At 35.4% G+C, this 12,271-nt stretch overlaps 1 protein-coding gene across 12 annotated transcripts in view; it reads left to right on the top strand.

Moving 5' to 3' along the window:
* LOC144374792 (transport and Golgi organization protein 1 homolog) overlaps positions 1-6,397 on the top strand; it is a 78,121-nt gene extending 71,724 nt beyond the window's left edge. For all 12 annotated transcript variants that reach the window (XM_078037546.1, XM_078037548.1, XM_078037547.1 and 9 more), the window contains 2 exons: positions 3,657-3,743; positions 5,483-6,397. In XM_078037546.1, coding sequence (XP_077893672.1) covers positions 3,657-3,743; positions 5,483-6,121 — 726 coding nt within the window. In that variant the 3' untranslated portion in view covers positions 6,122-6,397. The remainder of the gene's footprint in view (positions 1-3,656; positions 3,744-5,482) is intronic.
* Positions 6,398-12,271: the final 5,874 nt, after the last annotated feature.

The raw sequence follows: 12,271 nt of genomic DNA, 5'->3' as shown, positions 1-12,271 counted from the left end.
AATGAAAAGGAAAAGTGAAAGTAAACAAACAGATCTGTTAATCACCTTTAAAAACAATAGTAAGCAAACAGATCTGTTAACCACCTTTGAAAACAATCATTAACAGCTGTTTACCTAATTTAGATTAAACCACTTAAATCACGTGAATAAAAAACAAGAAAATTCGGATCCATTTTTTCATGAGCGCTCCTCATATAAAAATATGGACATACACACATACTGATATGCAACACAAAACAGTGCACTCATAACATACAACACATAAGACAATAATAACAGCCTTGTAGCTTTACCTAGGTAAAATCTCCATTGCAATATTTAAAAACTCCACAGTCAAAAAATAAAACACAGTCAAAAAACAAAGCTGATCAGAAAAACATTAACCTAGGTTTGTATGAGCTCAAAAAATAAAATAGAACTTTATGATGTGGGAAAAAGGCAATAATAAAATAGATATTGAAAAAAGGCACCGTGGTTAATCACTGTCACAGATGTAAGAATAGCCAAGCTGGAGCTCTGGATATCAGCTGTTATGGATTTGAGTCAAATTATCTTCTTTTTGGTCTGTAGAAATTGTTTTAGTTAGTGTCTCTGGAATCTAAATCGGCTGCTGTTCTCCCTGTGGAAACACAAAAACAGAACCCCGACTCCAGACAAACACTGGGTCAGGAGCTTTCCAATGTCCTGTTAGAATATCTTTCCAAAGTACCTTAGGCTTACGTACATTTTTTGGATACATATGTCTTTCCGCAGCATTAAGTCCTGATGAATCCAAATTTAAAAAGTTTAGAGTAAAAAAAGGGTTATTTTAAGTTTATCTTTGGGGGATATATACCCCTTTAAGATCCTTTTAAATTTAAGTCTTTCAAAAGCATTTTGCCTTAGTTTTTAGAATTACTTTAGTCCTTTTAATTTTTAGATGTGGTTTGAAACCATAGTTGTCTTAGCCCTTTGTATTTTCTATCTGAAATACGTTTACTTGACATTTTTAACCATTTTCCATCTTATTTCTATCTTCTAGTTTTCTTCTAAGGTTTTTATATTTACCCTTAGTTGCTTTCTTCTCTCCTAGTTTTCTTTCATTTCCTATTTTGTGGGTATAAAATTCTTGTCTTTCTACATCTTTTTATCTTCCTATATCTTTATCTTTCTACATCTTCTCTCTTTTTTTTACCTTTTTGTACTTCTGTTTTTGAAGTTTTCCACTTCAAATTTTTAATCTTCTTTATCTAAATATTTTATCTTATTATCTTCCCATTTTCATGGGTTATATTTTTTTTTCCTCCATCATGAAGGCATCTTAACCACCTTCAATTTAACCTTTTAAAGCTTTTTGCAATGTACTTAGACATTTTACAACTTTTTACTTTACCAAACAAAGATTATCTCATCTCTCTCTTTTTAGTTTAATAAGTACATTTTAATAGTTTGATGAGTAAAGCAATCTTTTTTCCCGCCATGAAGGTATCTCAACAACCGTCAATTTAACCTTTTAAAGCATTTCATTTATCATCTATACTGTACTTTTAAATGTACTTTTTCACCACCTACAGCTTCACTCTTTTAAACGAGGCTTAGATTTTGTTTAAATCGCTTAATATTAGTTTACATGGCTGCCCTTCAACCAAAGGCTCTTTTTTACTCCATTAAGAAGCTTTGTCTCAATCTGCCATGTACAAATACCTTTTTTTCTTTCTACCTTTCTCAAGCTTTTAAATTAAATCTAGTTTCCTCAAAATCTTTTTAAATGGCATTTTACAAATTTTCACTTTACCACACAGAGATTATCTCAACTAGAAACATTTCTTTTTCCTTTAACCTTGTATATTAAAATATATTTCCACATCTTGAATCTTTTTATATCTCTTTTTTAACCATTAACCCTTTTTATAAATTCACATTCTAAAACAACCCTTATAAAATTACTCCACTTTAATAAGATGAAATAGTTTCATGTTTTTTAAGGTACTGTTATACTGTAATTGAAACCCAGCTGAAACTTCTTATACTCTCTGTATATAAATTACACATGATAGAATCTTAACACTTAGTAACCTTGTTTCAGCAAAGACACAGACCAAAGCAATATTAAACATTTTTCCATTTGCCAATTTATGAAAACACACATAATGTTTAAATATATTACCTTATGGAACTTAATAAGTAAAGAGTACTTGATTTCATATTTAGTGGTTGATATTTTAACATTTTAGCTTTGTAAATAAATCAGCTGTCTGTAAAAACCAAGACAAGTATAGTGAACAGAACTAGTCATCTCTTTCTTGTAGAAGAAAAATCCTTCTACAGGATACCATAATGGTCCCATTGATATACTTAATAACTCATCTTTATAAAGCCATGGGCTACATTTTTGTATTGTAGCAACATATGCCATAGTTTTTCTTGGTCTTACTGGGGTACCTCCTTCCTCTAACAATTTTTCTTCCTTGGAGGCGAACAACTTCAAACCTTGAGTCAACCATTTTCCTTAGTTTGCCTGAGAAAGTTCTAGGAACAGGTCACTTGAAATGAAAACAAAATAAATCAAAACAAGAACACATTGTTTTTTGAAATGGTCACACCCATTTTTTTGCTCTCCTTCAGGAGAGAGCAAATTCACTTACCCCCAAGCTTCAGACGTCCCACGTACGGGCCACCATAATGCCACAGTCTTGGCTGGGCACAGAATCATGAGGCACTCACAGCCTTGTAGATTCAAACAGCAATTCTTTATTCCTGACTCACACCGCCTCCACACAGGTTCAGGGGCAATCCAATCTCCCGAACAATTCACCTCCTAAAAACTTTTTCTCCAGGAGAACTCAGCGGGAACTCAGGCTGCAGGCACACCCTACTCCCAGCAGCAATAATCTTCAACCTCCAACTTCCCTAAAACTCCTTTTGTCTTAAACCGGGAACACCCTAAGGAGTGGGATACTTCCTCAAACCTGATCAGCTCTAAACTCGGATCTGCCTTGGTCCTTGAGCAAGGTCACCTTACATGCAATGTCAACAGTGAAATCCATTTAACATGGGGTACGCTGGCAAGGAAATTTTGAAGCTTCATTCCTACTTGACAATGGCCCTCAGCACTCCCCAAGTACTTGTAAAAGTAGATTTGGACAAAGCTAGGAAAGCATATACTATCAATACATCTGCTATCGTGGTAATACATTTTAGAGATTTTTGTATTGTTTTTACTTATTAATTTTTATGACTGTTGTGTATTGGTTAAGAAAGACAAATATTGGTTTATGAGCAATGCTACAAAATGTACAGGTAAATTCTTGCTAGAGGTTATTTGGAATTGCATTTATAACCAGCTTTGATTTACATAGTTTTAACCATATAGTATCCAATAATCTTCTATGCAGATCTTTTATTTACTTCAGAAGTCTTAACTTTATATGCTCTGTGTTGAGAATTAAGCTAAATGTAAAAAAGAAAACTTCAGTGGTTGGAAATGTTGCTTTAATAGTTCTGTACTTAATTTTTATTTGGAATAATAATCTCAGTGTAATTGTTATAGCAACTTTCTTTCTTGGTTATACCATATACCTATCTATTATGTATATATTTCCTGCCACTTCTGAGAAATCTCTTATTTATATTCCTTGTACAGAATTTATTTGATATTTGTCTCTTTTGCACTATAGGTTGGCCGTATGTTTGGATACTTTCCAAAAGATTTCATCAAGGTAGTTCGTGAATATACTAAAGAAGAGCTACAAATTCCAACAGATGTAAGTTATGGATTTCTTTTTTGTTCTCAATTGTAAACTGGCTTATAAATCCATCAGTTATATTCAGTTAACTGCTTCTGAATGTTTTATAATGTGTTTGGGGGGCAATCTAACATTTGTGTGTCAGATTTTCATTTGAAATCAGACTACCTGTAAAAAAAAAGTTTGAAAGGCATTCAAGGGTGATTATATTATAATCTGAGAGTTGTCTAATATATTGAAACAGATATTCTAAGAGGCAAATAATTTCATTTTACAGGCAAAACTCATTGGATAGTTATTAGACATTTTAAGTATATTTAGGTTAAATTAATAAACTCTAACTTTTATACTAGGCTAGAAATATGTACTTACAAAGGTTTTCTTATTCTTAGTCATATATGGGATCATAGTCATGTTATAGATTTGGAAAAGGGGACCTGAGCGTTTCAGGTGATATTCAGTCTCAGATCTTTTAAGGCCCCAACTGCTTCCTTTATACAACATTCCTGTATGGTGCTCTGACTTAAATTGATTTTGTGACTGAAAGGATTTCGTGTTCTAGAATTCTCACTTCAGCTGATTATTTTCTAGAGTTTTAAATTGTATAGTAATTGATGCCCACCAACACTGAAACATCTTTGGGCAGCTCTTTGTAGTGGCTGTAGAATATGCAAACTGCTAGGCTAGGACAGTTCTTAGATTAGATGGACTGAATGGATAAAGTCATCCTGTTTGTTGCTGCTGTTCCTAAAATTTCTTTATAATCTCAGGGGCCATAAAATCACTTCTGTTGCTTGTTGGACTTCATTGTTGGTAAAGAGAGTTCTTGGGATTTAAGCTGTGACAGCAGTTCACTGATTACAGAGAACTCATTTGTTTTGAACTCTGCCTTCTCATTGTATTTCCCATTACATGCATCCCTCATGGCTTAGAAATGCATGTGATGAGGAGAGGAAATCACTCATCCCTACTACATTGAACTGCCTCCCCCACCCCCGGAACCCCCGCAGAATATTATGAAGATTTAATTAGGAATGGAAATTTTTTAAAAACATGTCCATTCATACTATGGCTCCTTTTATATCAATTTGCTTACTAGTAGCAAGAAGGAAAACTAGATAATATACACATAATCCTGAGAGAGATCTTAGTGACTGTGAAACCCTGATGAAGAGAAAGGTGTATACCTTGTTGAATCTTGTTTTCAGTTTGTTCTTGTGGTAATAATAATGTGAGGAGCCTCCTTAATATCATTCTTTATTCCATCCAATGTACTTGTATCTCAGTAAGATACTTTAAAACTGATTCATCTTTCTCAAGGCTGCAGGATCTTCCAGCTTCTCCTGAGCAAATGATTAAGAGTTAAATTTCTGAAACATAGGTGTAGATATTAAGAGCTGGAGGATCCTATAAGTGATACCTTGCCTTTCCCTACTTATGTTCAGAGCAAATTGAGAGAGACCCAAGAGTCAGGCAGTTGGAGACCAAATTGTCACCATTTTTACTCATTATGCTTTTTAAAGAATATGACCCATGTTAAAAAAAGAAAGAAAGAAAGAATAGACTTTCTAACACTGTAGTCTAGAAAAAGACAGATTTACTCAGCCATAGATGGAGTTAGGCAGTGGGGGTTGGAGGAGGGTAATCTGGTTGACCTCAAAGATTCTTTAGAACCAATCCTGAATTTGGGAGCATGGATGAGTTTGCTTTTGTGATACTTTGTTATTGACACATTAATGGTTTTCTTTTCCTTACAGGAGACAGATTTTGTTTGTTTTGATGTTGGAGGAGATGATTTTGATAATTATAACGTAGAAGAACTTCTAGGATTTTTGGAATTGTATGATTCTGCAAATGAAGATTCTGAGAAAGCTATAGAAAAAGTGGGACAATTTCCTGAAGTCTCCCAGGATGTTGAACCTGAACCTAAACCAGTAGTAGCAAACTCACAACAAATTGAAAGTGCATTCTCAGAAAACACTGTGGATCTTGAGGAACAATTTTTGGCTCAGAAGAGCCATCCTCATGCAGATAGTCAAACAGATAATGCTCAGGGTGAACAAACTTTATTTGAACTTTTTGAAGAAATACTACCAGATAAATTGAAAATGCCAGAAAGTGAAAAAAACAAAACCAGCAACATTTCTCAGGTCTCAAATGAACAGGAGAAGACTGATGCTTATAAACTTTTGAAAAAAGAAATCAATCCTTATCTAGAAACCAAAGAAAACAAACAAGAAATGAGTATAATTTGGAAGATTTTAAAGAAAACTGAAACCACAGCCAAAAGGGTAGACATTTCTCAGGTCTCAAACGAACAGGAGAAGACTGATGCTTATAAACTTTTGAAAAAAGAAATCAATCCTTATCTAGAAACCAAAGAAAACAAACAATAAATGAGTATAATTTGGAAGATTTTAAAGAAAACTGAAACCACAGCCAAAAGGGTAGACATGATGGACAAGGAACGAGGTGATATGGAAATGGGAAAGGAGGAAAGTCCTCTGGCAGATGAGGAAGCCCAGGGACTCTTTGACAGAAGTGACGAGGAAAACACTCAGACTTCAGGGATAAGTGAAGTATTTCAGGATAAAGATTCTGACGATCTTGAAAAAGACAACCCTAAGGAACATCTGAACACTTTAGAGTCTACAGAAAAGGCTACTGGAAAAGAAACCTCAAAAGAGGACCTTGAGGACATAGGGCATATCACAGACGCAAAAAGCCAGGGTCCTGCTTCTGCAGACCTTGAAGATGATATATTCCCACAGAGTCCACATATAGCCCTAAAGCCAGAGCTTAGCGATCAGGAGGAAGACTTGCCCATAATCCGCAGCTTCTTTATAGAACAAAAGTCCTTGCAACGCTTCCTGAAGTACATTGATGTCCAAGAACTGGAAGCCATGTTGCAAGAAATGTCTTTAAAGCTGAAGTCAGCACAGCAGGAGAGCCTACCCTATAACCTAATGCCCTATTATCTAGAAAAAGTTCTAGATAAGGTCTTCCATGCCTCTGAGTCACACATTTTGAGCGTAGCAGAGCAAATGCTTGATAATCGTGTGAATGATAATACAGACACAGGAATACAGGAAAGTAACATATTTGAAGAGGCTGCAGTGCTTGATGATATCCAAGACTTGATCTATTTTGTGAGGTCAAGCACTCCACAGTGGAGGAGACTGCTCCATTGATAACAGCGCCTCCTCTAGAGGAAATCTGGGCTAAAGCTGAAGGTAAATACTTGCCTGCGGCTTGGGCTGGAGAAAAGGAGTTGTTCTTCCAGATGTTTTCATGTATTATTGTAAAGTTCTGTTCAGTTTCCATGTGCCTAAAGGAGAAAGAAGGCTGACTCAGGAGCCCCATATGTTCCTTTATTCATTCTTTTGGGCTACAGCATGAAAGGATATTGCTTATTCTTTTTTTCCTTTAGGACAGTTGGGATTGGTTAGCATGTTCAATAAGAAATTTTATAAAAAGCAAAAGAGAAAGATATAAATGAGAAACTAATGCACAAAAGTAGACCTGTTAACAGTACACATTTTATCTTAAAATTATAAAAGGGCTTTATTAAACATAATTTCTTAATCATAAAATACCTGTACTAGATCATGTGGGTGTGGAGTGACTAGCATAACGTTTTTTTTTTGTTTGTTTGTTTTTTAGTATTTAATCTCTTTTTATGTGGTGCTGAGGATCGAACCCAGTGCCTCACCTGCACTAAGCAAGTGTTCTACCAGTGCCTCACCTGCGCTAGGCACTGTGACTCATATATTTAGTGAAACACTCGATGAATATTGAAACTGAAGAGAGACAATTCTTATTCTATAGCATAAAATAAAATAGCCATTTCCCCTTTCAATTTTAGAGCTACTTATAACAGAAGGTACTCCTGTTGATGCTGCTGATACAGAAAACCAACTAGAGATAAAGGTCAAAGAGCCAGCAGATGCCACCCTTTTGGACAACATACTTTTTCTTGTTATATTCATTCTTGCTTTGTCTAAGATGGTAAGTTTGACATAGTTTCTTCAATTAGAATGTTGATTATTTATTAGTTTTTAAGTGGCTTCTGGTCATGAAGTGAAAAACTTAAAATGTCTTTATGAAAATGACTCTTGACCCTTTGAGTAGATAGCTCCTGAAACAAAAGCCATAGGGGTGTGGCTTTAATGGCTACTTGGTTTAGCACATGAAGAAGATTTGCTGTCTACCAAGGCTAGACATTTGCACACCTGTAAAAACTTGGTTCTTCCCCTCAGAACCCTTCATTCTGGTAGGGAGATAACAGCATTCACTTGAAACACAGTAAGATAATGGCAGAAAGAGAGGTATTTATTCAATGGTAGAGCATTATTGTCCATAAATGCATTTATTATGGTTGGAAGGGTGATCAGTAAGGTCAGAAAGTGGTTGAGATGTGTTTGAAGCACAGGCAAAGGGCAAACAGGAGTCTGACATGTGGTTTGTTGTTGATTAGACAGGCTGGGGTGGTGGGGGAAGCTGGCAGTCAGAAGAAATGTGTTCAGAGAAATGGAAACATGAAGAAAGGATATTTGGGGAGGGCAGGAGAATGTGAATAGTTGGTGTTGTAAAGTGTGAAGTTGGAGGGGGATGGGCCTGTTGGAGAGGCCAGCAAATCTTAAAGGAAATCATGAGCCAAAGTAGCATTAGACCATTAATAGTGGGGATCCTTAGAAAGTTTTAAGAATGAAAGGAATTAGGTTAGATCTGTTTCTTAGAAAGAGTCACTTAAGGCTGATCTTTCTAAAGAAAATCATGATCCAAACAAGACATTTAATCTGTCTAGAAGCTTATCTAAGCATTTTAGGACTTACCTCCCCCCTATTGGTATTTGTTGATATTGGACTTTTAGAGTTTAATTATAGGAATGAGAAAGCTTTTAGAGGTTGGAGGATAAGATGGTCCTAGGGACATTGTGACAGTAATCCTCCTCAACTGAAGTTGTTTCCTGTAGGTTGTATTATTTCAAGGCTTGTGTAAGAAAGATGATGTTGTTGTTTTCCTTGTAAAATGTATAGATTTTGAAGCCAGGTAGATCTGGTTTCAAATCCCAAGGTTATCATTTAGACGTTTGGGCAAATAACTAAACTTTTGAAAAAAGTTTTCCTCATATGTAAAATGTAGATAATGCTTACTCCAATCATAAGAATTAAATGATTTGACAAGGTAAAATGTCTGGTGAGGTGTCTGGCATTTTGAAGGGTTTTACCCCTACACATGCCCTAATTCTCAAGTAGACAGTCAGAAGGTGGTATAAAGACAATGAATACCTGGGGAGGAAAGACCACCAGGGTGGAAAAGATGTGGTGGGGAGAAACAAATCATTTTTCAGTTGGCTCCATGTTTGTTCATGATGGTGGCAGCCACCTGGGTAAGGGGTATATACGAGCCAGGCAGTTAGAATAATTATATTTCCAGTGATTAAAGCAATCTTCCACAGTCATAATTTGATTATCATAATGAATCAGCATCACTTGGAAAGTTAACAGCCTCACGATATGGGAAGGATTTCTTTATTCATATTTTTAGGTATGCACAGAGCCCTCCTCTAGGTCTAGGTCAGGGGACATGAATGTGGTGCAGGTATGGTCAGTGATTGTACAGTGACAGGTAAGACATAGACATGAGTGGCAAAGAAGAGGCACAATGTTAGGAGACTGATTTGAAAGGAGATTTCAAAAAGGCATTTTGATGGCCCAGTATGTACAGGACATTGTGCGAGGACTAAAAGAGTCTAACAGGTGTAAGGCATGATTGTGATTTTTGAAAGCCTTAAGAAAAGGACTTAACAAATATATGCAAAAATTATGAACAAGTCAATGTAAAGTCTTAAACAAGTAGTATGATATCTGATAGGACTGGAGAGTAATAGGCTCTGATGTGTTTGGGAGATGTGCACCAATCAGATTCATTGATCAATGGAATCTTAGCAGAATCTTAGTGTTAGAAGAAACCTTGGAAGGCTGTTAGTCTAGTTTCTCACTCATTGCTGTTATTTTCTTTACTGTGGCCCTGACGAATAGTTATGAGGCCTGTACACCAGTATTTCCTAGCATGAGTCACTCTTACAAGGCTATATGTTCTTCTGTTGTCTAGTTCATCCTTGTATTGACTCCAAATTTTCCTCCACATGATTTCCTCTATAAAATTGAATTCTTTTCTACATAGAAATCCTTTAAATATTTGAAGTTATATTTTAATTTAAAAATTATTTTTAGTATTTTTATCATGGAAACTTTCAAATAAGAGCAGAGAGAATAGTAGGGGACTATAGGTAACCATAACATACTGTATATTTTAGAATACTAGAAGAAAAGATTGTGAAAGTTTTACCATAAAGAAATGATGTTTGAGGAGATAGATATATTTAACTGATTTAAACGTTACATAGTGTATACATGCATCAAAATGTCATGTTACCTAATTCAATAATTATAATGTTTGTTTCTATGTACTAGTTAAAAAATAAATTTAATTAGAAAAGCTTTAAAGAAAAGCATAGAGAATAGTATAATGAACCCACGGGCCATCACACAACTTAACAGTAATTCCTTGATAGCCAATATTAGTGAGTTTTTTTAAATTTGTTCTAATTGGTTATACATGATAGCAGAATGCATTTCAATTCATTGTATATAAATGGAACAAAACTTTTCCTAGTTGTACACAACACGTGTAGTCCTATATGTACCTCGGGTAATGAGGTTCATCTCATTCCACCATCTTTCCTATCCCTCTGCCCCCTCACCTGTCCTACCTCCCCTTTGCCCAAAGTTCCTCCATTCTTTCCATGCCCCTTACCACCCACCTCACCCCCATTATGGGTCAGCATCCACTTTCAGAGAGAACATACAGCTTTTGGTTTTGGGGATTGGCTTACTTCCCTTAACCTGATATTCCCATTCACCCGCAGATGCCATAATTTTTTTCTCTTTTAATGCTATAAGTAATATTCCATTTCATATATGTACCACAGTTTCTTTATCCATTCATCTGCTGAAGGGTTGGTTCCACAAAACTATGGAATGCTGAAGGGTTGGTTCCACAAAACTATGGATCCATTTAATGGACTTGATTCCAATAAGGCCAAAGTGAGAGTTGGTGAGCACTGAATTATGTAGTTCTAATATCTCATTTTAAGGATTTAGACTTGTCTCCTAAGACAATGGAAAGGCATCAAAAAGTTTTAAGTAGAAGAGATGCAAGGGTAGAGGCCATAAATCAAAACTGAAACAGCTGTTTTTGGTGAACTCTGAAAAGATGGTTTGGGCAACTCTCCAACAAATTAGAACATAAAAGGAAAATGGGACTGTCTTTCCCCGGCTTGGTGATACGTAGTCCATATAGCTTTATTTCCTGGAGGACCCAGCAAATCACTGTGTCAGGAGAATGTGGGGCAGGGTGGAGGTACTCATGCTATTGAGCAGGCAGAGTAAGCAAAGGTGTTTGTCTGAGCTGCCAACCCCCTTGCTCACCCTTGTCCCCTAGTCTGTCTCAACCCTAAATATAACAGCAAATCACTTACAGAATTTATAAACATTGTACCTTTGCTGGAAATTTGGGGGCCACATGAATTTTCATAATGGCACCAAATATAACAACATTGAAGAGCAAATTTGTTAAAAGTCTTCTAGCATCCCCTCAAAATCTCATAGGCTTCGTCTTTCTGCCTACTAGAATATCAATTCCACTAAGGCAGATAATTTTTATCTGTTTTGGTGTATCAGTGAATTCCTATCTAGTACCTAGGACAGGGTCATACCTATTTTAGGAACTCAAAAATGTTTGTCCACTAAAACAATAAACCTTCATTTCCGATTGCCTCTGTTTCCTAGACTTCCTTCTAGGAACTCCATTTTTTCAATTCCTTATAAAATAAGTTTGAACCTCCTTCAGAGCTGCCCTTGAATACCCAAAGATTCATTAATATGCTCTGACCAAGAACCTTGATGCCTCACCTTCCACAGAGGGAGGAGATGGTCGAGAATAGGATTTCAGGCTTCCCTACCCCTAAAGTTTCTGTAAAAAGTCAATGTGGAACTAAATAACCTACCTTTTACACAACTAGTCACAAAATTGTCTCTTTTAAGTAACTAAAATAATGTGTATACACATTATCTTTCCTACTTTCACCAACATGAAACAATATTAATGAAAATATCAACATACTCTCTTAAAAGTGCATAAAAATACTTTTCATTTTTGTATTATATTAAGTTTTTTTTAAAGCATAGTGCTTACTCTTGCTTTATAAAATAGCATGACTTGGTATTTAGACTTTGTTCAGTGGGTCTCTTTTTTCCTCTGAATATATGTGTTCATTGTAGAAAATGAAATCTATCTATATAGCTAAATATGAATACTTAAATATATACATGTATATACATATGTATACACAAATATGCACACACTCATATACTTAAAAAAATTAAATAAGTCATAATCCTTTCCTCAAGTTTCTTTTTTATGCCCCAATATATACATGGTTTGAATTCTACTATATATATACAATATTGTATCTTGAT

The sequence above is a fragment of the Ictidomys tridecemlineatus genome, unplaced genomic scaffold (genome assembly GCF_052094955.1).
Source record: "Ictidomys tridecemlineatus isolate mIctTri1 unplaced genomic scaffold, mIctTri1.hap1 Scaffold_88, whole genome shotgun sequence".
Classification (NCBI taxonomy): domain Eukaryota; kingdom Metazoa; phylum Chordata; class Mammalia; order Rodentia; family Sciuridae; genus Ictidomys; species Ictidomys tridecemlineatus.
This window is presented reverse-complemented; position numbering and strand designations above follow the sequence as displayed.